This window comes from Muscardinus avellanarius, assembly GCF_963383645.1.
Source record: "Muscardinus avellanarius genome assembly, chromosome: 13".
Lineage (NCBI taxonomy): Eukaryota > Metazoa > Chordata > Mammalia > Rodentia > Gliridae > Muscardinus > Muscardinus avellanarius.
Window position 1 is genome coordinate 1,566,839 of NC_137799.1, and position 26,305 is coordinate 1,593,143.

Here is a 26,305-nt window from a genome sequence, read left to right on the forward strand (position 1 = left end):
AGGCTGTCACCCGGGGAAGGCTCAGTGCCTCCTGCAGCGGCGTGCTGGGGGCTGGCCTAGAGGGGCGCGGTGGGTCCTGCAGGTGGGCTCAGGCAGATGGCCTTGGCGCCCAGGGTCTGTCTCATGAAGGCTCCGGTGAGTCCTGCCCAAGTCTCAGGGCTTGGAGCTGGGAACCCATGGGCCAGCTCTGACGTGGGAGGGCTGGGCTCTCTGGGGAGGAGGCTGTGACGTCATCTCCCCAGATAGGTGGAGGATGTTCACGGGGGGCTTGGAGGGGCAGGCTGAGCCAAGTCCCATTCCGGTGCCATGCCAGCCAGGCAGCTAGGGCCAGACCTCGCTGTTCTGGCCCAGGGGTGTGCCAGGAACAGGCATGGGGGTTCCTGTGCTCCCCTGCCCTCTGCTGTGGGGTTGGGCCGAGTCCAGCAACTGGGTGGGCACCTGCCTGCCCACTGCCTACCAGGCTGCCAGCCTCTCCTGCAGCAGGGCTAGGAGGGGTGGGGAGGCAGGCTGGGAGGGGCCCTGCCCTGGGGATGGGAGGCTGGGGGGCACTAAGCTTGTCTCCTGTGTGGCTGTCCCAGGACCAGCTGGGGGACAACATGCCGTGTTGCCCTCTGGGGGCCTGGGAGACTGCAGGTTTCACATTTGGCAGGGCTGGAGGAGCCCAGAAGGGGGTTGGGGCAGCACCGGGGTTTGGGGCCAACATGCTGAAGGCCTGGCCTGGGGCAGGGCAGGGGCAGACCGCGTGGGGACACGGGTGTGGCCCCTGCAGGTGCTCTGGTCTGAGCCTGCCTCTCTGGGGAGGGGATGCCGTGGGGCCGTGTGCCCAGTGTCCAGCTCAGTGGGAAGGGCCAGGAGGCTCAGGGCCGGACCTCAGCGCAGCCTCAGGAGGGCCTGGCTTCTGGGGCTGCGGCCACTGAGGGAGGCTGTGGGCCCCCAGCATACAGGAGCTGGCTGGGCAGGCTTGGCTGTGGCCTGGGGCTTAGCTGGCACCCGGCTGGCACTGCTGCCGGGGCTCAGGCAGCCCACTGGCCTCCTGCTCGGGGCTCCCCGCGAGGTCCACGCGCTGCTCGTCCATCCGCTTGGCCTGCACCCTCTGGATGAGGCTGAAGAAGTCCTCGTCTGGCATGGTGGGGCCCCGGGGCAGCACATCGGGCGGCGGGCAGCGCTGGTCGTCAATCCTGGAGGACTGCACAGACACACAAGCGGGTTGGTGGCCCTGCCCTCCCCCGTCCCAGGGGGCCTGGGCCAGCCACTTCAGGCCTCTGATTTCTTCAGGGAAATCAGCTTCAGGGGCCGCTGCGCTGGGGTCAATCCCCAAACCTACCAAGTCTCCTGGGGCCTGTGTACCCCCAGGGCCTGGGCTTGGCCCACCCAGCAAAAACAGGCTAAGCAGCGCCCGATGGGGCAGCCCAAGGCCTGCTAACCCCTGGGGACTGACCGGGGCATGGCCTTCCTGCAGCCCTGGGCTGAGCCTGGCAGGCCTGGGGGCTGCGGCTCCAGTGGTGTGGACCCCCTGAGGGCCAGGTGGCTGGCCCTGCCTGCCCCAGCGTGGTGGCTGCGCGGCCTGAGGGGTGTCTGGGCTTCTCTGCAGGGCCTGGAGCAGAAGGGACGGGAGCCGGTGTAGCCGCTGGCGCATGCGTGCGAGTGGGCGGGGGGCTCTGGGCTTCTCGGGAGGGGCTGGCTTAGAAGCGGCTCGTTGGGCGCCTGGCCTGTGGCTGGGGTTCCGTCTCCTCTGTGGGAATGAATGATTTCTGTAGTCCAGCTGGCCTCGGGCAGGGGCAGTACAGCTGCCGCCCAGCCCGCTGCCTGCCTGGCCCAGCTGGAGGGCAGCCGGTGGCCCAGAGGGCAAGCCTGCCACACGTTAATCTGGAGTGCAGCTCAGCAGCACTCCACGGCCCTGCCGTCCAGGCCGGGGCTCCACCCTTGCAGGCTTCGCCCCGCAACCCTGCTGTTCACTGTCTTGGTACCACCAGCTGGCTGGCAGCCCCAGGGTCTGCTTCCCCCTCAAAGTACAGTGTGCCTAGATACAGCGAGGGAAGGACCCCAAGGCCGCGGCCTCTGCCCTGGATGACCCCCTCTGAGCTCCTTCCCCATAAGGGGTGGCCGAGCCTTAGGGTATCTGCAGCTGTGTCCCCAGGGGTCGGTCTTCCTGGCCTTTCAGGCTTCCTAGGGGAAGGCTCCAGGCCTGAGTGCCATGGTGCCCAGCCAGGCTGGCTGTCGGCCCTGCCCAGCAGCCACTCCCCCACCCCTTGGACCCGGCCTGGAATGGGCCAGCGAGCACGGTGCGCCAGGCCAGGCGGCCCCTCCCCGGCGCCCCCAGCCCACCTGGTATTTGATGAGCATGTTGAAGAACTCGTCCCCAGGCTCCTGGGGGTCCCCGTCCCTGCGGAGGTGGCCCACGTTGTTGTGGGTGATGCGCAGCCCGGGCAGGCTGCCCACGCTGGCCCGCTGGTCATCCAGCCGGCGGCTCTGAGAGCTGGCGATGAGGTCGAAGAGCTCCTCGGTCTGGGGGGAGGCGGTGGTGGAAGCCTTGGCTGCAAAGGGCGAGGGTGAGGCAGGCGGGGTCGGCCCAACTCCTGCCGCCTCCGGGGCTTCAGGCGGTGACAGGGCCTCCGCCTCCCGCTCCTGGAGGCGCTGATGCGCCCTGACAGCCCGTTCCGGAGGGCGGGGATAATTGCACGCTTTCCAGAGTGCAGCTCTGGGGAGTGTGTGGGAGCCCCGGGGGAAAGGGCTCTCTGCAGCTGGCCTGTCCTGCCCCCCACCCCTGGCCCACCGGGGTCAGCCTGGGCGGCGAGGAGGCCACCCACCGGAAGAGCGTGGAGAGCCCTCGGCCCCGCACTCACCGACCCTCTCCTCCAAGCTGGTGGCGGCCGTGGCCTCGGCTGCCCCCGCCTGCCCCTCCTCTAGGGGACAGCGCTGGTCGTCCATGCGGCTACTCTGGAACTTGCTGAGCAGGTCAAAGAAGCACTCCTCGTCTGACGACGGCGCCCGCGGGATGCTCTGGGGAGGGAGGCGGTGGTCACGGCCCCGCAGGCTCCCTACCTAGACCCAGCGTTCCTAAGACTGGGTCGAGGCCAGGACCTCACCTGCCAACCTTCCTCCCTTAGCTGTGCCTCCGCCCCAGCACCCACCTGCCCCGCCTCTGCCCCGGGCCATGCCCATCACCCCTGAGCGCCACTGCTCACGTGCTGCCGCCCAACCTGCCCTGTGCCAGCGGCAGCCTGGAACGCTCCTTAGCCGCCCCAGCTCAGCTGCCACCACCGCCGGGAAGCCTCCCCCGCCCTGCACCAGCTCCACCTGCCCCGGCCTCCAGCATGGGTGACCGAGGGAGGGATGGCGTGTGATCAGGCCCTGTGGGCAGGAGGCGGTGCGGTCACTAGGTATGTACTGCGCCGGCCAGCCCGGCAGCAGCGATGGTGGACTGCAAGGTGCCACCAGCAAGGGGAGGCCACGTCCCCGAAGGGGGGAGGTGAGGCCATGCTCGCCCAGGCCAGCGGGGCTGGGACCCGCTGAGAAGGCGCCAGCACCCCAGCCCCCTCTGCATGTTGTCAGAGGTGGGAGGACAGGGCTTGGACCCCTGTGTGGGGGCCCAGGAACATAGATGGGGTAGATGGCAAGCTGCCCTGGAACGGCAGCTTCCTGAGGTTCCACTGCCTCTGGGCTCCCCGCTAGTCCTTCCCGGCACCCCTGCAGATGGCGACTTCTACAGCCAGCAAGGGCCGGGCCGGAGCTGGCTTGGACGTGAGTGGCCAGGGCAGGTGCTTTCAGTCTGGGTCCTGGCTGGGGGTGGCCCAGGCCACACTGGTGGGATCAGCACGGGTGAAGAGGGGTGACTTTGGAGCCTAGCTGGAGGGCAGGGGTGGGTGCAGAGCTTGAACCCCTGATGACTGGAACCGTGAGCCCCAGGTGTCAGGTGACCCCACTCCAGCCTCGGTTTCCATGCCCGTGCGGGGTGGGGGTGGGAGGCCATGGACTGCAGGGCTTTTCAGAGGACACGGCCACTCTGCCTCCCTAGCCACATGAGGCCTGGCCGGGTCCCCGGGCTGATGGTGGGCAGATAGGTTCCAGAGCCTGTCCACTTCCCAGGAGGAGCTGGCCACACCCCTGCCCAGCCCTCCGGCCCCGGCGGGCTCTTCCTGGGCTGCAGAGCCAGGCCAGGTCTGCAAGGTCGTGGTCTGGGAGTCCTGCTCCCAAAGAGGAGATAAAGGTGCAGAGAAGTGGTGTGACCTGCCCAAGGTCACAGAGGGCAAGAACAGAGCTGGGACCTGGAGTCAGGCAGGCCCGTGGTGACTCCGTTTGGGGGTGGGAGTGGGGCTCTGAAGGCTAAGGGACCCCACTGAGGGAGCCGCATGCAAGGGGCAGCCATGCAGGCTGGACGGAGAGACCCCACCCTGGTGCCACCTGGGCTTTGTGCACCTGTGGCTGAAGCAAGCCTGGGTCTCCGCCCCGCCGGGCTGGGAAGGAGAGCTGCACTCACCTGGGAGGGCCAGAGTCTCCCCGAGGGCGGGGACCGCGTGATGCCCCCTCTAAGAGCATGGGCTCCTGACCCAGAGGGAGCAGCCCCCACCCCCTGCGCCCGGCCCAAGCTGGACTCCAGCAGGGCAGGGCTCCCCGGGGTATCTGAGCTGGACCTCATCAGACTGCCAGCCTCCCCTGGGTGCACTTGAAGGACAGCTGGGCTAGCCTGAGGCCCCTCAGCCCCCTAGGGGGCCACAGCAGAGCTGTCTCCAGGGGTGGACTCCTGATGCCTGGCAGCCAGCTTCCTCCCCCGCCAGGGTCTAATGCTGCCCTGTGTGTGGGTGCCAGGTAGCCAGCCCCACACCCCTTACTCTGAAGCACAACCACACGGGGCCCTCTGTGCGTCTCGGCACAACAGATCGGGGACCCAAGCTCTCCTTTGCCCCAAACCCTAGATCCTCCCCTCCCAAAGCTCCTGGAGTCTGACTGCAACTTCTCCTGTATCAGTCTATGCCCTGTGGGGGAAGAGAATGGACCTGGTGGGGTCCAGCCCGCCCTGGCTAACTGAGGCTCCTGCGCGCCCCCCTCCTGTGTCAGGGACCCCACTCACGCTGGCAACCAGGAGCTCTGCAGGGTGCCTGGCCGCGTGCAGACCAGGCAGGACGCCAAGGTGCCCAGTGCTGCCGCCGCCACCTGCCCAAAGCACCCAGTGCTGCTGCGGTGGGGACCCAGTGTCACCAGGCTTAAATAGCACCCGGGAGGGCTCAGCCCTCCCAGAGCCCGCCTTCTCTCGCTCACGAGCTGGAGAGCAGGCGTGCACACACACACACACGCACACGCCTGCTCTGCTCAGTAAACACTCTGGGATGGATTCCCCAGCGCAGCAGAGTGCACCCTCCCAGCCTGTGGGCGGCCAGGCTGCGGGGCTGGCGGGTGGATGGTTTATTTGAAAGCATTTTCCCACCCTCAACCGGCCCCCGGGCTTCCTTCCACCCAGTCCCGAGGCCGAGGCAGGCCTGGGCGCCCAGGCCCCTCAGCCGCTGTCTGCCGCGGCCCTCCTGAGCACATAGAGGAGCCCTCCCAGTTAGTGTCCCTGAGACAGGAGCGCCACTGGGGTGCAAGGGGACCTCCCCACGCCCGCAGGAAGGCCGGCTCCAGGCAGCCACAGGGCGCAGAGCACCTGCCCACCCACACCCTTGCTGGCTGAGGAGGTGCTCATTAAGCCCTGGAGGGAATATTTTTAGGCTGACTTCTGGGGCTCAAGGTGGCCTCTGAAGCTGGCCTCAGCCTATCTGTGCCCTGGTTCCTCCAGCAGCTCCCACGTGCCTGCGAGGCTGGCAGGACCCTCGACCAGGCGGACACCAGATAGCAGGGCCTGGGCCTCCAGCCTCCACCAACCCCACCAGCAGTCTGTGGTCCCGGCTCCAGCCACACACCTGGCCCTCTGCCTCTGTAAGCACACCGAGAGCAAACTGCGCCCCAGGAGGAGCTGTGGGCACACGTGGGTGTGTGCCCCACCACCCTAAGAGGCCTCCAAAAGGAGCCCTGGTGGCAGCAGCTTCCTGCAGTGCCCCCGGCAGGGCTCTGCAACCTGGCACTGGCCACCCACACCCCAGGACCAGGGGGGAGCGTGCCCGGGTCCTGTCCTCAGCCCCTCCCCCCACGGCCCGCAGGAGCTGCAGCCCTGGTGCCTGCCCAAGGGGCTGCCTGTGCAGAGGCTTGGGGGCTGCATACGTGTCCCCAGTCACTGCTGTGAAGCTCAAGAGACCCCCAGGACACCCCAAGCGGTGTGCCCCCTGACAGGAATCCTGCTGGAGGCAACATCACCACCCGCTAACTGGAGCCCCTGCCGGCAAATCCCCCCACCCCCGGGGGAGGCGTCCCTGCAGCTGCGCCCTCCTGACAGGACGCACCCCAAAGACTGGCAGAGAGGTCTGCAGCATCCTGGGGAGACAGGGCAGGGGCCAGGACAGAGAGTAAGGCCACCCAGAGACTAAAGGCTTTGGTCCTGAGATATGGGGGACCTGCCACACAGGAAGAGCTGCCAGGTACATCCCTGGGGCACAGCCAAGGACCGTGAACCTGTGCCCCTACACTGAGCACCCGGCCCAGGGCACCGCACAGCCAGGCAGCCCGCCGGGACCTCTGCCCGCTGTGCCCCGAGCTGAGGCTGGAGGGCCGGGGGCTGGCCCTGGCTCCTTCCCCGGCCTGCGGGCACCTACCGTGCGAGGCACCTGCACCTGGACGTCCGCACTGTCCAGTGGGGAGCGGCTGCCCTCCCAGGGCCTCCTGTCGGCGTCCGGCCCCTCCTGGTACTTCCTGCTCCTCATGGGGAGGGGGAGCGAGTCCCTGCCCGGCCCCCGCCAGTCCCCTGCATGGTGGGTGTCTCCATTCTGTTCCTGGGGAGGGGAGGCAGGCTGGACGTGGGCGGGGAGGCTCTGAACCCATGCCCCCATCTCAGGACCCTCAGGGGAAGGCTGGCCAGGCGCAGCCACCCCCACTTTATGGATGCACGTGGTAGGCACTCGGGTTTCCCAAGGAGGAAGCGCGTGTGAGGGGCCATATGTGCCCTTGGTCAGGGACAGAGTGGGTGCCCTTCCTGCTAGTGACCACAGGTGACCCCGGGCCTTGAGCCCATGCCAGGCCCCGAAGGCCACCCACAAATAAGCCTGTGCCACACTGGAGGAGCAGAGGCCCAGCAAGGTCAAGCCCTGCCCAGGCCCACACACGCTCTCTTGCCCAGTCTGCCGGCCCGGGGTCTGCCGAGCCCCAGCAGCGGTGCCGTGAGCTGTAGATCTGCTTGCCCTTTAGGTGGGAGCCAGTGACCCAGGGGCAGGCGGGGTGCTGGGCTCACGAGGACAGGGGCCCAGGGGCAGGCGGGGGTGCAGGCGGGGCAAGGGGAACAAATGGGCACTGCCTCTGTGGGGCCTCCAGGGGCCGGAGACAGATGGGCCTCAGGCCGTCAGGGCACATTTATCTCCCAGTGGACAGGCTGAGTCGGGCCACGGCCGCTCGGCAAACACTGCGCCCAGGCTCGCGGCCGTGCTGGCCACAGCCTGCTGACGCCCACCGCCCCCTGCCGAGCCCAGCTCACCCGCTCCAGGGGGAGCCGCAGCAGGTCCCACGTCTCTGCGCTCAGTCTCTGCGGCCTCTTGGGTCTGGCCCCTGGAACACAACAGGGGCTGGTCAGCCTGGTGCCAACCCGGGGCCGACGGTCAGCACTGCACTGGGGGCCAGTCCTGAGCTCTGGCCACAGAGCCCCGTGTGGCTGCAAAGTGTCCACTGCGTCATGCTGACTGCAATGTCAGCTCAACACAACCGCTGGGCAGGGGGTGTTGGGTATGTCTAGACCTGGTGCTCCCGTCGCCCCAGAACTGGACTGGGCTCTCCAGCCATGCCCAGTGCCTCGCCTGCCCGGAAGGTCCTTCCCACCCACACGGGGTCCACTCCTATGCCGCCCACTGTGAAGCCACTGACCCTCGGCCCCTCTAGGCCACTGTGCCAGCCAGGCTGGGGTAGGGGGACAAGACAAAGGCCTTGGTGAGCCCCAGGTGGGCCCTGCAGCAGGGCCTACTCCTGTATCCCTGCACCATGGCGGGCACGCCAGGCACCCAGCAGCTGGTAATGGGTAGGCAGGGGGCTGAGCTGGGGCCCTGGGCTCTCCAGCCACAGGACCCCAGCCCCCCAGCCACAGCTGGGAGCCACCTGGCCCAAGACTGGCCAGCTGCAAACTCCAGGGGTCTTGGCCCTGCTGAAGGTCCTTAGGTCACCCCCAGCCCTCCATCCCAACATGTCCCTGAGGCAGGGTGTGCCTTAGCCCGGGGCCTCAGGCCCTGCCCTGCAGATCCTGCAGAGAAGGTTCTAGAAACTGACTCGAGCCTCGGGCCAGCTGCTTCCAGACCACTTGAAGCACCAGGGTCTGGGGAGACCTGGCCTAGTGGGGCCGGCCACTTGGGGATGTCAGGGCAGAGGCCCAGGCCAAGCCCGGTGAGAGGGCTGAGCCTCTAAGGTGGAGCGTGGCCAGGCCCAGAAAGGACTGCAGAACTCTAGGGCCAGGGACAAGAGTGAGGAAGGCCTGGCAGTCAGGGGCCCACCCCAGCCTCTGCCTCACCCCTGAGGTGCCCAGGCACACCTCCAGGGAGCCAGTGCCCAGCCAGAATGCCATCATTTCAATGTGCAATTAAGAAATTATTATTGAAGCCGGGCGTGGTGGGCACCCTTGTAATCCCAGCATTCAGGACGCTGAGACAGGAGGATGGCAGTTTGCAGCCAGCCTCACCTTCTTAGTGAGGCCCCTGCAACTCAGTGAGACCCTGTTTCAAAATAAAGAGTAAAGAAAGGGCTGGGGGTGTAGCTCAGAAGTAGAATGCCCCTGGGTTCCATCTCCAGTACCTCAAAAAAAAAAAAAAAAAAAGTTGGCGAGAGACAGGTCCAGCCCGGCCCGGGCTCACAGCTACGCCAGGGCGCGGGGCTCCCAGAGGCCGGCCACTCGCCCCTCAGCACCGGGGTCGGGCTGGAGCAGAGCTAGTGCTGGCTTTCTCCCAGCCCTGCCCGTGTGGCCCCCCAAGCCCAGGGCCCTGGTTTAATTATGGGCCAGGCGCCACCTGGGAAGGCCGGGGCCGCGAGGCGGCACAGCGGCCGAGCATTCGCTGGGACGGTGGGGTGGGGGGATTGGTTGGCCGCCACCCGCAGAGGCCAGGCCTCCACCCACAAGGGCAGTTCTGGGGACAAGGGGGACAACATCCTGGACTGCAGGCGTGCGGTGGAAGGCCCTGGCGGCACAGGGACCCCAGCTGGGCCTGGCCGCCGGCGCCCCAGCGCCTGCTCACGTTGGGTGTTTGCATTTTTGTACGGTTATTTTTTTGGGGGGTGATACTGGGAATTGAACCACAGGCATTCAACCTCTCAGCAATACCCCCCAGCCCTATTTTATTTCTCTTTTTATTATTTTTTATGGTACTGTGGATTAAGCCCAGGGGACTTCTACCTCCAAGCTATACCTCCAGCCTATTTTTTATTTTGAAACAAGGTCTCACTAAGTTGCAGAGGGCCTCACTAAGTAGCCAAGGCTGGCCATGAACCTGCGATCCTCCTGCCTCAGCATCCGGAGTACTGGGATGACAAGCGTGCGCTTCCACAACCCACTTTTATCTCTCATTTTGAAATAGGGGTTCTCTTCCACTGCAGGCTACTTCCAACTTGTGACCCGTTTGTCTCAGCTTCCCAGGCACTGGGGCTAAAGGCACGCACCACTGCGCCCGGCTTATGTTACTGTTTAAGTGCTGGGTGCCCTAAAAAATACTTGTGGTGGACAGGAACTGAGCAAGCCATGGCTTTGGAGGCCCAGATTGGCCTCTGGCCTCCAGCTGGCTGGCCCGAGCCCAGCCGGGTGTGAGCGTCCAGGCTGTGAGACCAGGTGGTGACTGGGAAAGGCTGCAGCCACTGGAATGGAGGGGCCATACCTGTATCCTCCTCTATCTGGCCTGGATAAGAAAGCACTGATCCAGAGGGCTGCCTGGAGGTGGAGGAGTCTGGCCGGCGTGTGCCAACGTGGCCCTGAGCGTCCAGGCCGTGGCCATCGCGGCCTCTCCTGCCCAAGCACAAGAGCCCGAGCACGGGGCTCCCTCCCGATGCTCCCCAAACAGCCTAGCTGGTGGTGTCTCCCAGCCTGCCCCAGCACTTTGAGGCCCAGGATAGCTATGGCAGCCTGGGCCTGAGGGGACAGGAGAGAGGGGGCCACGGGCGCTATCTTCTGGAGGGCCTCACAATGGCCACCCCAGGATTAGAAAGGCAGGTCTGAGGGAGAAACAACAGCCATTCCAGACCCACGCAGAGCCTGGTGCGGATGCAGGGCTGAAGTCACGGCTGAGCGTGTCCGAGCGCGGGGGACGGGGTAGGTTACTCACTGTACCCAGTGAAAACCTGGCTCCATCTCAAGCCGGGCACTGGCCAAGGGCCTGTTGTTCAGGAGCCCCCAAAGCCCTGCAGAAAAGGCTCAGTCCCCCACCTTGTCGGCTGGGCCTTGGGCCCTGCCCAGCTGCTTCGGCCCTCCTGGCTCTCCACTGTGACGCCCGCCGTGCGTGGCGGAGGCTGGGCTGTCCTTGGAAGGATGCCTCCTCCTGGTGGGCGCGGGAGGAGCCCTCTGGGCCCAGCTGAATGCACCCTCTGTCTGAGTTCGCAAGGTCCTGAGTCTGGCCAGTCCCAACAGCCAACACGCCCTTGGCTGAGTGGCCCAACCGGGGGCCCCAGGACCCCGCTCCCTCCCTGGACTTCCTGCCCCTCCTGCACACGAGGGCACAGTCTGGAAATTTCCCCAGCACTGCCCACCTCCACCAGGTCTGACCCGCAGGCTGCTGTCGCCATCCCGTCCTTGGTGCCACGTCCACGGCAGTCCAGCCTCCTCCAGAAAGACCCCACCCACCCCACTAGCTGACCCAAACCTGACCCTCTGGCCCCGCGGGCCCGTGTCCCCATCACTCACCGGCACAGGACGCAGCCTGCCCCCTTGGCCCCTTCTCCACTGGCTAGGCCTCCCTGCTCTGTAGCCAGGGCGCATCGGGTCTGAGTGAAACAGGCTTGCTGCCCCCTTTCCCTGGCCAGGCGCCGTCCCCAGCACCGCTGAGTGGGCCTGCTCCCAGAGGCACAGAGGCAAGGATGGGTCAGCAGAGCCCACCACCCAGGACCACCTCCTGGATATCACGCCCCACGCACCCCTAACCTTAACAGTGCGATGGGGGCCGAGGGCACGTTTCCCAGGAAACAACTGATGCTCGGTAGCCCGAGGCCGTGGGCAGGCACACGGGGCCAGGCAGTGGGCACGGGTGTCTACGTGGGATGAGGCCCAGGCTCTCCTCTCCTCACATGGCAGGGGTGTGGCAGAGCCATCAAATTGGGAGGGGTGGGCTCAGCAGTCTGGGGGCCACTACCCAGACGGGCGGGGCGGGGTGGGTGCGACCCCTCCCACGGGGACACACATCCAGGGCCTGCTGTGGGCTGCGGAGGGGTGGTGACAGAGAGGTGGGGCTCTTTCCTCCCTGGGACAAAGGTCCCCTTATTTCTACCAAGTCAGGAAAGGAAACCCGAATCCTGGACACTGTCTCCCACCCAGCCTCAGACCCACCCACCAGGCTCACAGGTAGCCACGCCCACCACACGGCCACGCCCACCGCGAGACCACACCCGCAAACCAGGCCACGCCCAGCCCCTCCCTGGCTGCAAGACCCAGCCCCGCCATGCCCGCCCCTGGTTCCCCCACTCTGCTCCCATCTTCTTCCCTTGCTGAATTAGGGAGGAGTTCAGCAAGGGTTAGATGCCATCTGCCATCATTCTGGATCTGTGCCCTCCTGGGTGCCCACCCCACACCTAACCACACTGACTGCCCCAGGATATCCATCTGCCCAGCCCCAGCCCCATCCGGCAGTTTCCAGAAGGCAGGGAAACCCCCCCCCACCACCACTCAGTACTGCCAAGACAAAGACTGCCGGCGGGGGATGGGGGCTTCACCCTGCCAAACCCCAGTGACTCCGCAGGTCCAGACCCATGTGGCCTCCAGCGCCCTCCCCTGCAGGCTCACCTGAGTGGGGGGCTCCCCCAGGGCTGCTCAGACTCTCAGGGCGCAGGCCCACCTTCAGCAGCTGCATCCCGGGGCTGCAGCCCTCCAGGCCCACGGCAGCCCTGCCGGGGCCCAGACTCTCCTGAGCTCCGTGCTCCCAGGACAGTGGGCAGTCTGGCACGGGCGGCCCGGCTGGGAAGGGTCCGGCAGGCAGGGCAGAGCTGCCAGCGTGGGGAGGACAGAGCTGCCTTGTCCCTGGCCACTCACCCATGACGTGCCCCCTCCTTGGCTTGGCGGGGAGGGACGTCAGGAGGACGCGGAGTTGGCTGCCTCTGTGGGAGCGCTTCCAGGAGTGCCCAGCTCTGCCCCTCTGCTCCTGGGGCTCCCAGAGGGTGGCTGCACTTCCAGGGCTGTAAGGAGGGGCCAGGAGCTCCGGGCAGAGCTGGACACCCCTGGGAAATCCCAGTGATGAGGGCACGCTGTGGGTGCGGGGTGGGAGGGCATAGTGTGCGCCCACTGTGCCTGCGGCTGGAGGAGGGTCCCAGGAGCCCTGGGGTCCCCTCCATCCTCAGTCCTACCTCCCAGACAGGCCAGGCTGAGAAACCCAGGACCCCAGACCCCTCACCACACCCTGCTCCAGCCTGCCCTGTGAACTGGCACCCACACATCCCTTTGGGGAAGCCTGGAGGCTGGGCGGTGGTGCCTCTAGGGAACAGAGGCACGCTGGGGCTGGCTGTGCGGGAGGGCCTGTGAGGGGGCCACTGGCTCCCTTCCCTGGCCCTGGCCCGCCCCAGGCCTCCCCCAGACGGCTGCAAGCCCCCCCCACCCCGCCCGCCATTTCCTCCTGTTCATTAATCTATTTGCTTTGTGGAACACTCTGTCCTTGCGTGTGCAGAACTGCTGACCCGTGCGGACGGCCAATGGTCCAGGAATGAGGTCACTATGGCGCCGCGGCCTACAGGACTAGCTTGAGAAGCATCCCCAGCTTAGTTCCTCCGCCGGCCTATGATGGAGCGCCCTGTGCCAGCCTGCCTTGGGAGGGTGGCTGGCTAGGAAGCCTGGGTGCTGGGCGTGAGCAGCAGGCCATGGATGGGAGGGCCTCAGGATGACCGCAGCCCCTCCGTCCCGGGGACAGTGGGAGCTGGCCGCCAGCGCGAGCCGTCTGTGCTACCTCGTCTCACTGTCTGACCCGTGATGACAGTGGCCCTGCCTGTGCCCAGCGCCTCAGGCACCCTGCCTGACAGCTGCCAGTCTGCTTGCCCCCCCTCAGCTCCTGAGAGTGGGGCAGAGGTCTCCTGGGTGCCCGGATGCCAACACACCCCCGGCACAGCGCCCCCTGCCTCCCATGAGCAGCTGTTAGCCCTGTGTTTGGGGCGGGATCTACCTTCTCCTACCCTGCACCCAAGGGAGTCAACAAGAACCACACCACTCCAGGGCCCTCCTGACCCACCCCCATGCAATCTGACTGCCCCCCAGGCAGAAGTGTGAGCCTGCGAGGAACAGGACAGGACCCCCCTCCTCCACAGCCCAGGACTCACCTTGGGCCTCGTATCCGGCCAGGTCGGGCTTCTCGGCGGCCGCGGGGCTGGTCAGCCGGCCCAAGGCTAGCTGCAGCCGTGCGACGTTCATGCGGGCTGTGAGCTCTCCGTTGCGGTCCCCAATCTGCAGTGAGCAGGGGCGGGTGAGGCTGGGGCTCTGCCCCCCACCCCTGGGTCTCCCACGACCAGCCGTCACTATGGTCCTGGCGGTAGAGTCTGGGATCTGTCTCTGGGTGCCCCAGCAGCCCCTGATCACACGCTAGAAGTGCCGGTGTTCCAAGCAGCCCAGGGGTGACCTTCCGTCTCAGGGGCTCTCTGGCCCCGTCCCCAGCATGTGTCTTAGCCCAGGGCCCACCAGCCTCAGATCCTCAGCACAGGTCTCACACTGGGCTCCATGGCGGGGGCATTGCCCAGGGAGAGTGGGGAGTGGCGGAGTTCTTCTCAAAGCTCAGAGGGTTCCTGGGGATGGGGGGCTGGCCCTGCAGCCAGTGGAGGCTCTCAGCCTCCTGTCCTTCCTGCCGACACCTGGTGCCCTCTGTGACTCCCACTTGGGCTATGGCGAAGGGCTGGGCACTGGGTCCAGAGTTCTCCCGGGATGCCCTGCAGAGGGTTCCAGGGGAGCCTCTGGGCGGGGCCTCCCACCTCCCCTGGATGCTGGCACAGGCATCCTGGTGGCCCATCTCCACCAGGGCGGGGTAGAGGAAGCAGCAGGGTCTCCCCCATGAGGGACATGGACCCTGGAGGTGGAAGACAGCTCCCCAACATGCTGCCCGCCACAGGCAAGCAGCAGCCTGACCCCCAGGGACGCAGCTGTCATAGTTCTGTGAGGATGGAGGGGCAGGCACACACCTCCTGGGAGATCTGTAGGTGCTTCTTGGCGAAGGTCAGGGCTTGCGCCGGGCTCCCCATGGACACGTAGGTGTTGCCCAGACTCCAGCACGCCCGGCCCTCGCCCACTCTGCGGAGAGGGAGACGTCCATACCTGCCCTCGCTGGGCCTGCCGCCATCCCAAGCCCCAAGCCTCCTGGTGGCCAGGACCCCAGCCCACCTGTGACCCAGATGGCCACGTGGCTGGCCCCGAGGGTCACCACAAGGTCCAGGCCCAGGAGGCACCGATGGGTCAGAACTGCCAGCGGGCCAGGACCGCCAGCAAACCCAGACATCCAGATGTGCTCCCCCCCAACCCCCCCGTCTCAAGAATGAACTCAAAACAGGAGCGCCTGCGGCAGCCCGCCCTGGCACCAGCTCTGCCTTCAGGGGGGCTTTCCTGGCCCCTCCAGCCAGGCCTGGCAGCGGTGTGGTGGGGGTCAGGATGTGGCCAGGGCTTCAAGAATGGGGCCGGGGTGGGCGGGGCGGGCTGGCCTGGGAGCCTGGCTCGGTCCGCTCGCCCCCTCGTGGCTGGTAAGGCAATCTCCCCAGGCTGCCTCAGGCCGGGTATTTATCATTTCCTTCCTTCCTTTCCTTCCTCCTTCCTTCCTGTGTGAGTGTGTCTGTGTGTGTTACTGGGGATTGACCTAAAGGGCATTCTACCTCTAAACTACAACCCCAGCCCTTTTAATTTTTAATTTAATTTTACTCTATTTTATTATTTTGAGCTACTGGGGATGGAACCCAGGGGCATTCTACTTCTGAGCTACACCCCCAGCCAGATTTTTTATTTTTTATGTTACTTATTTATTTATTTTGGTGGTACAGGGGGTGGAACCCAGGGGTTTTCTACCTCTGGGCTATACTCCCAGACCTACTTTATTTTATGATTTTATTTTATTTTTGCAGGTCTGGGGGTGGAACCCGGGGCATCCGACCTCCGAGCTACACCTCCTGCCCTATTTTTTATTCTTTACTTTGAAACAGAGTCTCACTGAGTTGCAGAGGGCCTCACTAAGTAGCTGAGGCTGGCCACGAACCGCGATCCTCCCGTCTCAGACTCCCACCCGGATGCTGGGATGACAAGCATGCCCACCTCGGCTGGCCTAGCTTTTTATTTTTATTTTTTTATTTTATTTTTTTGTTTTTTTGGGTTTTTTTGGTGGTACTGGGGTTCCTGGAAGCCGTTCTTCCTCCGGGCTACACTCCCAGACCTATTTTATATTTTTGAAACAGGGTCTCTTACGCTTCTTCTCTTACGCTTCGAACCTGCGCGATCCTCCTGTCTCCGCCTCCCAAGCGCAGGGATTACAAGCGTGTGCCACCACGCCCGGCTAGCTTTTTATTTTGAAACAGGCTCCCCACAAGTTACTACAGGCTGGCGTGGACCCTGCAATGGTCCTGCCTTCGCCTCTCGAGTGCTGACTGGGCTTACGAGCGTGCGCCACCGCACTGGGCTCAGGGCCATTTATTTTCACACTGAGGTAAAAATGGATGTAACTTAAGCTTAACCATCGCAGAGCAAATGGCTTGTTGGCATTTAGCCCAGTCACACTGTGTGTGACCATCACCACCACGCCTGGCTCCAAAACATTACCGTGACCCCCCCCCCGGCCCCCCGGCCCCCGCTCACACATACGCTCAGAGAAACGCGCTGGCAAGCGTCCTGCAGCCGGCTCTGAGGAGAACCTGCTTTGCACTCCTGGAGGCCCAGGCTCGTGGCCCTGGGCCCGGGCCCGCCACCCCGGCCTGTGCTGCGGTCTGGACCGGTGGTGGCCTCTCTGTGTCTCCAAGGGGGACATTTACATGGACACACGGTGGCTGGGGAAGGGAGAAGCCCGCACCCGCTGAGACCAAGGCTCCCTTCGGCAGCTGGCTCAGCCCCCGTGGCCGCGGAGCCCGCCGTGGGGAGGCAGCAGGCGGGCACTCCTGCCTCGCAGGCAGTGAGGCGCGGGGTCGCCCTGCCGCGGGCTCGCACAAACCTGTCAGCCAGTTCCTGCGCGATGAGCAGGTGCCGCAGGTGGTACTCGGCCGCACGCTCAAAGTCCTGCAGCAGAGTGTAGGTGTTGCCCAGGCTGTAGCAGGCCTGCGCCTCCACTGCCTGGTCTCGGAGCTGCCGGGACAGCTGCAGCGTCTTCCTGTGCAGAGAGCTCAGCCCTCAGTGGGGAGGGCTCCGGGAGCCGCGCCCCCACCCCGGCAAGGCGACCTAGCGGGATAGCTCTGGGGCCTGGTGGCACCCATCCCCAGATGGCCCCAGCGCCGGGCCCGTGGGCACAGATGCATGTGGGTGCCTGCTGGGCCCTGTAGACCCGCAGGCTGCCTGCCTCCGAAGCCTCTGTTCCTCTGTGGGGACCCACCACTCAGGGCCCAGGAGTGGAGCCTTTAAGCCTCACTAAGGGCCTGGTCCTGAAAACCCTGTGCCTCCCCAGGGTCACCGCCCCGGCCAGAGGCAGATGGCCCAGAGCCTGGCACCCATCAGGAATCCTCGTGAGTTTCTTCTCTCTGCCTTTTCCCCAGGCAGCCGAGAGCCCCCACCTGGTTCCTGGGGGGCTAGGTGCTCGGATCCCCACCTTGGGTGTCACCTCCTGGCCTGCGTCAGCTCCCCCAGGGTCCTCCCCTCCCTGGACGCTGCCTACTTGTAGTACTCGGCGGCCACGTCGAAACGCCCCAGGAAGATGTGGGTGTTGCCCAGGTTGCTGTAGGCCCTCCTCTCGGCCGCCTTGTCTCCAAACTCCTTAGCGATGGCCAGACGCTAGAGACAGACCCAAGGCTCCGGGTCAGAGCAGCCCCGGGGCCCGAGGTGGACAGGCAGGTGCCACCTTGCTGCCCATGTGCCTGTGAGGTGAAGCACTGCCTGCCGGGATGTCGGGGCCCCCACCCCCACCCCCACCCCTACCCGGGCAAGCGGCACCACAGCCGAGTCGCTGGCCCCAGGCCTCATAAGCTCACCTCCCGGTGGAAGGTCGTGGCCTCCGTGAAGTTCCCCAGGAGGTAGTGGGTGTTCCCCAGGTTGCCGTAGGCCCGGCCCTGGGCTGCCCGGTCGCCCAGCTCCTTCACCAGGGACAGGTTCCTCCTAGGAGCCGAGTGGGTCTGAGCAGTGCCCCTCCCAGCACCAGGAAGCGGCTACGCCCCATCTACCCAGGACAGCGGGTGCTCAGCTGGGCTCCAGTGCTATCTAGCCCTGGGACTGGGGCCTTGGTTCCTGATAGGTGCGGGTGGGGGTCTGCGGGCAGGAGGAGGTGGGGGAGCTGAGGGCTGGGTGGGGTGTTGTGTGTCCAGGGCTGCTGCCCAGTCCTGGTGCCCAGCTCGGGAATTGTCTATGGGACATCCAGCATAGGGAGCAGCCTGTCCCTCGGCCATCTCTTGCCCCCACTCACTCGTAGAACTCCGAGGCCTTGCGCAGAGTCTCACGGACATCGGGGGGCAAGTGTCCGGGGTCCTGCGTGGAGTTCCAGGACAGCTGCTTGCCCTTGGCGTGGTACACGTTTCCCATGTTGTACAGGGCTCTCGCCTCCCCGACCTGTGAAGACATGGAGCTGCGGGCTTGGCGTGCCGAGGTGCTGTGCTGGCCCCAGGCCTGCTGTCTTTGCTGTGAGGGCCTCGAGGAGGGGACGTGGGGAGTGCAGGCCCTCAGCCCTGTCCCTTTCTAATCCCCAAGGGAAGAGCTCGGGGTGCACAGCGGGGCTCTGAGTGCGCGTGGCCAGGCCTGCCTAGGACCAGCCACCTCGCCCGCCCCTGTCTGTGCATGGGGACTGGGCTGCCCTTCTAACAGGGTCATGGCGGGAGGTTGGCCAAGGACTGACGGCATCCAGTCCAGTGGCGGGGGTTACAGCCAGCAATGCCTCTCTCCTCCCAGAGCCTCGGCTCCCTGCCTCCCCGGTTCCTGCAAGGACTGAGTGGGTGCTGGCAGACGAGGGGGAAGCAGAGCTGAGTGTGGAGGGCGGGTCAGGGCCACCGCTCAGGAGCCAGGTCTCGGTCACTAGCAGTCTGCTCCCTCACGGGGGACAGTGGGGTGCAGCTGAATGGGCCTGCCTATGTCCAGATCTGGATGGCCACAGGGTAGGACTAGGAAGAGCAGGCGACAGGGACCGGCCCCTCCCAGGTCTCCCACTCCTGGGCCAACCCCACCCTCATCCCCTGCTCCTGAGTGGACACTCCTCGGCCCTACCTTATCCCCCTGCTCCTGGGCAATGTCCAGGTGCCGCTGGCAGCAGACGACAGCCTCATCGAATCGGCCCAGGACCTTCAGTGTGTTCCCCAGGTTTCCGCTGGCCTTGGCCTCCCCCATGCGGTCACCAATGGTCCTGGAGGGCAGGAGGGAATGAGGGCTGGGCTGGGGACTGGCCAGGCCTGAGCCCGGCAGGCCCAGGCATGCGGCGAGGGCGGCACCTGTGTTGACCAAGAGCCTGGGCCCACCGGCGGATCCTGGGCAGGCCTGTCCCCAAGGGCAGCGCCGGGTGGTGCCCAACTCAGGGTCACTCCCTCTGCTGGGCAGGCAGGGGGACAGTCATGGGCTCCACAGGGGCCCGAGCCCTGGGCCAGGCTCCTCCGCTCAGCCACAGGGCTGGCTACAGGGCTAACTTGGCAACAACCCCTTCAGGGGTGTCCACTGCAGGCTGCAGCAACACACACTCGCTGGGCACTGACAGGCTGGGGCGCCTGACTAGTGGAGCCTCTGCCGGAGCGGTCAGGGTGGCCTTGGGAAGGAGGAGGAGGAGGAGGACCCGGGCAGGGTATGAGGCAAAAGAGCGAGTTCTGCCCGCCCGGCTCAGACCAAGGCCCGGAGGCGAGCCAGGCCTGGAGGCCCTCGGGAACCTGAGGGGCCGGGGCTGGCACGGAGGGAGGCAGCCAGCCTGCTGGCTTGGTGGGGTCCCAGGAGTGAGCCGGGAGCCCCAGGACCCTGAGCTGTGCTCAGTCGCACAGGCACACCCTCACGGATGGGCACAGGCACACGGGACAGCAAACACGCGCTCACACGTGGCCCGCCACACCCCATGCAAACACACAGACGTGGGCACACTGCATCAGCTTGAACACTGCCCTGGGAGACTCCCTGGGTCCCCAGCCCCTCCCTCAGGTTATGGGTGTCCCCAAGGCCCCCGGGGGGCGGAGAGCAGGGCCCCACACCCTGGGCGGCGCGGTGTGGCTCACCGGGCCAGAAGCAGGTCATGTCTGTGGAACTGCAGCGCGCGGGCGTGCTCTTTCAGGTAGAAGTAGGCGTTGCCCAGCTGGCTGTAGATGGCGCTCAGCGTCTTCAGGTCCTCGGTGCCCACCTGCACAGCAGCCTCGAAGAAGGCCACGCCCGCCTTGAAGTCGCCCGCCTTGCACAGACGCTCGCCCTCCAGCGCCAGCTCCAGGCACGAGGCCTCCATCCTGGGCAGAGGGAGGAGTCACGGCCACCTGTGCGGCCGTCCCTCAAGAACCGAGCCCCTCCGTGGCCACACCGTGGACGAGGAGCCTTGGGGGCAGCAGCCCCTCCCCACTGTGCTCACAGATGCCCAGAAGCAGGTGCCAGGCCCAAAGTCATGCAGACGGGCACACCTGTGTGGCTCACCGCTGCCGCCCCTCGCTGCCTGGCCCTCGACACCAGGGTCCAGCAGCCCTGGGTGAAGGCAGGACTCAGTGGCCGTGGGAGACTCTCGGGCCACGGGGTTAGGCTGGCCCAGCTACAGGAAGCAGTAGCAGCTCCCAGACCCCACCTCTCCCCAGTTCCCAGCAGCATGGGCTGAGGGTGCTGGGAGCCCCATGCTCTAAGAGGCCCTGAGCTAGAACCCCCGATGTCCACCGAGAACAGAGGCTCCTCAGGACTGGCCAGCTGGCCAAGGCCACACGGCTAGGCTCTGATCCCAGCCCCTCCCCACCCTATACTCCAGTTGGAGAGCGCCACCCTCCAAGCTGGGCGGGTGCTGAGGCCCCCAGGGTCTGGGCTCAGCCAGAGGGAGCTCAGCTGGGCAGTCCGCTGTGTGCGGGCTGGGGCTTTCTCACCCCATGGAGCTAAGACATGCCCACAGCTACTGGCCAGGCTTGGCCTGAGACGGGACAAGGGAGGAAGAGGTGGGTGCTGTGTCCCGGGATCAAGCTGGCCTCCAATTTCCTGCTCCTGAGTCCTGCCCAGGGCTCACGGTGAAAGCCAACAGCCCCTACCTCTGCGCAGACCCCAAGGTGGGGTCCCTGTCTCCAGCCACCTCCTCCTGCTCAGAGTCCCCAGGCCTTGGTGAGCCGGCCTCTGGGTGCAGCTGTCAGGAGAAGGGGACGCCTGCGGGGCCACTCAGGCAGGCCGCCCGGTCCTGGCCTCCCTGTGCAGCGCCTGGGGCTGGCTGCTTTGCCCCGGGACCCTCGTCTCCTCCTCTGTCCTGCTTCAGCTGGTCACAGGGGCCCCAAGCAAGTGCCCTGCCTGGGACTATGGGATTGTGGGGGAGGCGCCATGGGACAGGGTGGGCTCCCCGCCATGGGGTACACCGAGGTGCCTGCCGGGACCCGGACGGAGGCGCAGCACAGCTCTGGTGGCAGGCGGGCCGGCCCTGTTCCTGTGTTTTCTCTACTGCTTTCTGATCTGCTCATTTGGGGAAAGTCTACAGAGCACATTTAGTCCACACCGAACGCCCTGCCGGCCCCGGTGCCCGCCCTCCCCGTGAGAGAGGAGGGACTGCGGGCTTGGCGTGCCGAGGTGCTGTGCTGGCCCCAGGCCTGCTGTCTTTACTGTGAGGGCCTCAAGGAGGGGACGTGGGGAGTGCAGGCCCTCAGTCCTGTCCCTTCCCACCAAACGCCTCTGACACCAGCCACAAGGCCAGCCCCTTTGCCCCACGTCAAGAGAGCAGCGCTTGGATCTCCCGGGTGTGGGAGCCATGAGAACAGGTGGCGGAGTCAGCGGGGCCCCTCTGAGCAGCTGGCCCAATGCCCTGCGCCCAGGGGCTCAGAGCGTTCTGCTGGGAAACCCCCATTCTGTGGGCCTTTGGGAGGGACCTGGCTTCCCGATCCCCTGGCGTCGCCCCAGTACCCAGTGAGTGCTTTCCTGATATTGCTATGCCTACTTTTTTGTGTGTGGTACTGGGGGTGGAACCCAGGGGCTTCCTACCTCTGGGCTATACTCCCAGACCTATTTTATATTTTGTTTGGAAACAGGGTCTCACTAAGTTGCTGAGAGCCTCACTAAGGAGCTGAGACTGGCTTCAAACCTGCGTGATCCTCCTGTCTCAGCCTCCCAAGCGCGGGGATTACAAGGTGTGCCACCACACCTGGCTTGCTATGCCTACTCTTAGGAGCCCTCAGTTTTCCCCAGAAATCAACAGTCAGGTCCCGCCCTCTCCCAGGCTCCCGAGGGGAGGGGTGGCATCAAAGTTCTCAGGACAGGCAGGCAGGCAAGAGACAGAGCCTGGGCTGGGGTGCCCAAGAGCTCACCCCCATGCCACTCTGCTTCCCAGACCCACTGGCCTGCCCAGGGACCCAGGCCATTGTCCAGGTGGCCAGTGCCAGAGATCCCTGGGCATACAGTCCAGGCACCAACACTGGACACAGGAGTCACTCTGTGGGGGAACAAGCTCTGCTTCCAAGATGGACGCTGAGTAGGAGAAGCCCAGATCCTCCCACTTTCTCCAGGGGCCAGCAGAGCCCATGTGGCCCCTCAAGGGCCAGGGACATGGTGTTGTGACCAGGAGACAACCTCAGCTGTTCCCCTCACTCCAGAACACTGGGCCTGACTCCCGTACCTGCCTGGCTCCTGGGCAGCCAGCTTGCCCTGCCCTCTAGAAAGGCCGGCCCAGTGCTACACTGGTCACAGGAATCCTCGGTCGCCATGACAACCCACCACAAGCCAGCTCCACTCCTGCGGCCGGCCACGCAGGGGCTTCATAATGAAAGCCTGTTTGCACAGCTCAGCTGTCTGCTGAGCCTTCCAGATGACTGTAGAGGAGAGGAACCTGGGGTCGGTGACGTGGGTGTTTGCCGCTGGGCAGGGCAGCTGCCTCTCCACCCTGCTGTCTGCCTGGCTGAAGAGGCGGCATGGCTCTGAGCCAACCAGGCTCCTGCCTGGGGGAGGACCTGGACCAGAAGCCGAGAGGAGCGTGCGCAGAGGAGGCGGGCAAGTGTGCCATCCTGGACCTCAGCGGGGTCTAACTCGGAGTCACCGGGCGGGGCGTCCCCTCTGCCTGTCCCAAGGACACCAGCAGATCACGCCCCTCCAGCCAGGCTCCGTCCCAGCCCCGCCCTGCCCACCGCACCTCTTCCTTCTCAGGTTCCGCATCTTCTGAACGTACAGCCACAGCTCCAGGCCCACGGGCAGCAGCAGCGGGCGGGGGCGCGGGGCGCCATACACCACCTTGCACACTGCCCTCTCTGCCAGGCTCAGGGCCAGAGGCTGACCCTCCATGGCGGGGGCCGCCTGCCCGCCACAGGCCTCAGTGTCCCTTAGCCCCACGCCTCGGGGTGGTAGGCCTTGGCTCGGCCTTGGCTCCCAGAGACCCCCAGCAAGTAGACTGGGGCGGCCCTCCTGGACCTGAGGTGGATCAAGGGATCAGGAAGGGCTCAGTGGCTGGGGGTGGGGATCCCGGGATAATCCTCCTGACCTCCCCTGGGGCCAGAGCGGGAGCCCAGGCCAGCTGCATTGGGGCCGCAGCAAGAGCAGCCCCTGCCAACTCCCCAGCGAGACTTATGCAGGCCTGACCCTGCGGCCAGCTTGCCCAGAGCCCTCGGGGAGTGGTGGCCATGGGTGCTGGCCAACGCTGGCCGATGACAGTAAGGGCATGCATGCGGCGTGCCCTGCTCCCACACCTGGTGCGACACAGGCCGGCAGATGCACGGAGCTCGCCCACCTGGATCTGCCTGGTTGTCCAGAGGGCCGGAGCCGGAGCTGGGCCCAGCTGGGATTGGGGCACCTTCGGCTTTCTCCAGGATCTGGCATCTGTTCTGCTCCACGCCTGAGCCCAGCCTGGCCTGGCTGTGGCCTCGCTGGCACTGGGCATGGGGCCCTGGCACAGGGCAGGCTCGACGGACATGGAACACGGAGTCCTCAGCATCCTGCTGGGCCCGCTGCTCCCGAGGGCTGTGCTTACACCTGCCCAACGTCCAGGTGAGCGCCAGGTCTAGTCAAGGTGTGGGGCCCCCGGGATAGGCTGGTGGGGGCTCTCCCAGCATCCCATGACCCCTACCTTCTCATCTCCAGCCAGCCAGCCAGCCCCTGAGGAGGCAGGCGTGGCCCTCCCCGGGCAAAGAGAGGGGCTGCCACCCAGCTATGGACACAGGTGATCTGAGAATGCCAGGCCTTCTGCGAGGCCTCCCTGGCCGGCCCACTCTGCACGCTGACCCTTGAGGCGGGATCTCTTGCAGCTCAACTCCAGAGGGACCCAAGGACAGAGGGAGCGGGGCACAGCTGGGGTGGGAAGGAAGTGGATCAAGGCCCGGTGTGGGGAGGGGTGGGCTCCCTGAGCAGGGGCAGGGGCCCCAGGATGGGAGGAAAGGGCTTCAGGTCCTGGGCCCATCCGGAGGCTCACAGGTCCCGAGGTTCCCACTCAGGCCCAGCCATCTATCTGTCTATCTCCAGGATGCTCGGGCAGGGGGCAGGGCAGGGCCTGGGCCACCCCCTCCTCACCAACCCCTGTTGACATGTAGAACCCCCACCCACCTCAGTCCCTGCTTGGACCCCCAGGTTCCACTGTGCACCCAAGGTCTACCCGAATACCTGGGGCTGGGGGCTTAGTACTTCCACTGTCCACACCAACCAAATCCTGAGAGTGGCAGCCTCCTGCCTGGGGTTAGGCATCCAGTTAATAGATGCCTGCTGAGCTGATAAGGGTGGCCTCTTCCTCCCAGGAGGAGGGAGACCCCGCCCACCCCTGGGGGCCAGCCCAGCCTGCCCCTCCTCCACACTGAGGTCCTGGCCCACCTGCACAGCCATCCTCTCTAGAGTTCAGAATGGCTGCCCTCCCCACCCGACTTCTCTACTTAAAGGGGTCCACCAGGGCCAGACCGCAGTGATCAAGAGTCCGGGCACCGCCTGCCCAGGTCCCACCACCGCCCACTGCATTCCCAGTCAGCGAAGTGCTGACCAGCTCCCTGGTGGTGGCTGTGGCCACCACATCCTGCTCTTGGCCCTCCAGGCCAGCCTCAGGGCCCAGTGCAGTGTCCTGGGAGAGCCACCAGCCCGTGGCCCTGCCGGGACCACGCCATCCTGCCCTTCAGTCCCAGTCCCAATAGCCTCCTGGCCCTGCCAGGCTCCGGGCATCCTCTTACACCCCCTTGCCAGGCTGGCTCCTTTACCAGTGCTGTGGCCATGGGGTCCAGGGCCCTAGGCCCTGTGCAGCCAAGCATGGGCCTCCTGCCACCCGCCGCCCTGGTCACTTGGCCCTGCTCCACCTGAATCTGCACCCGCCTGCCCTCTCCTGGGCTGTTGCTTACAACTGGCCTCCACTCCCCCACCGCCTGTCCAGCCATCCCGAGGAAGCCGCACCGCCTCCCTACAGTGCCCAAAGGCAGGGGCAGCGGGCAAGGGGCCAGGCAGGCTGGGGATGGCGGGAGTGGAGACTGCCAGGGGTGGGAGCACCCCGGCTGTGGGAAGAGCTGAGGAGCAGACTTGCAGAGATTCCAGGGCCAGGCACAGAAGGCTCACTTCGGATGGTCATTCCCTAGTGCCTGGGGAGGCTGGGCAGAGTGAGGAACGGGGTGGCCTGGCCACGTGGCCAGGGAGCCCTGCCCACATCTGAGGGTGCCCCAACTGGTGTCAGCGGCTGCTGCCTGGGAGGTACCTAACAGGCCACTCTGAGGGGGACGGTCTCTCTGCTGCCTCTCCTGCTCCCAGCCCTGGGGAACTGCTGGCCTGGAGGGGGCAGGAGGCCAGGAGAGGAACACCCGGGTCCCCTGCCTGCCCATCCCCCAGGCCCATGCTTGGCTGCACAGGGCCTAGGGCCCTGGACCCCATGGCCACAGCCCTACAGCCCCGGTCATCTCTCTTACGGGCAGGGGACTGGGGCCAATGGGACCCTGCGCCGCCTGGGCAGGTCTCCCTCAGCTGCCCACAGACCTGCCCTAGTGCGGGCCCAGGAGCTGGGCAAGGGGCTCAGACGCAGACCCCCGAGACCACACAATGGGGGCTGTGTCTCTGAGCAGCAGCGCAGAGCAGAACAGGCAGGGGGCGGGCACCAGAGCCTCACTTGCTCTGGGAGCTGTAGGGGGGAGGGGACCGAGATAGTGGTCCCTCAGTCAGCCTCTGGGCCTGCCTCTGGGGGCTGCGGCCAATGCCCAGTGCCTGCCCCGCTCTCAGGCCCCCCCCCTGCCTGAAGCCCCGTGCCTGCAGCCAGGCTCAGGGTACCATCTTAGGGAACACCCTCCCCAAGCCGGAGTCACCAGGCCAGCACGCAGCCGGGGGATGACCAGGCCACCCAGTCATCATCCGTGGGCACAGACACGGAGCCCAGACCACTGGATCACCTGTGAGCCTGCCCCAAGACAGGTGCCTTTCCAGGCAGGCTCACGCCCACCTGGCTGGCTCCGGCCTCAGCTTCCAGCGGTGTGGGGCTGGGAGATGGCGGGTGGGGCGGGCCCCATCCACCGCAGCCCGGTCTCTTTGGCCACACTGCCCTGCGCTGGGTCACGAGGCGCCAAGCTTGGGAGGGGAGCTCCTGGCAGTGCCCCTGCCAGGACAGGCGGTCCAGCCGCCAGAGAGCCCGGGGGAGGGGCTGCGTCCCCACCCAGCCCCCGGGGCGGCAGCTGCGGGCGGCGGCCGGCCGCGGCTGGCCACCGCGCCGAGGCCAGGGCGCGCGTCCCGGCCACGCTGCGCGCCGCCGCGCCTTTGTTCCGGCCGGCCGCCCCGCGCGCTCCTCGCCGCGTCCTACCTGGAGTAGAGGCGCCGGGCGGCGGGGCCCGGGAGCTCGTCGGCCGCCGGCGGGGCCGGGCTCGCCAT

At 66.0% G+C, this 26,305-nt stretch overlaps 1 protein-coding gene across 6 annotated transcripts; it reads right to left on the reverse strand.

Moving 5' to 3' along the window:
• Window positions 1-979: 979 nt before the first annotated feature.
• GPSM1 (G protein signaling modulator 1) lies at window positions 980-26,305 on the reverse strand (the record flags this gene model as incomplete). 6 transcript variants are annotated; one of them, XM_080708557.1, is made up of 14 exons in its annotated part: window positions 980-1,186; window positions 2,326-2,534; window positions 2,844-3,000; window positions 6,681-6,857; window positions 7,553-7,623; window positions 13,549-13,672; window positions 14,398-14,506; window positions 16,398-16,553; window positions 17,052-17,167; window positions 17,365-17,488; window positions 17,793-17,935; window positions 18,584-18,719; window positions 19,567-19,788; window positions 26,238-26,305. In XM_080708557.1, 14 exons carry the CDS (start codon window positions 26,303-26,305, stop codon window positions 980-982), a joined length of 2,019 nt encoding a protein of 672 aa, XP_080564683.1. The 6 variants fall into 6 exon arrangements, with proteins under 6 accessions (XP_080564683.1, XP_080564682.1, XP_080564681.1 ...); XM_080708556.1 differs by having other exon boundaries at window positions 2,326-2,573; XM_080708555.1 differs by having other exon boundaries at window positions 6,555-6,857.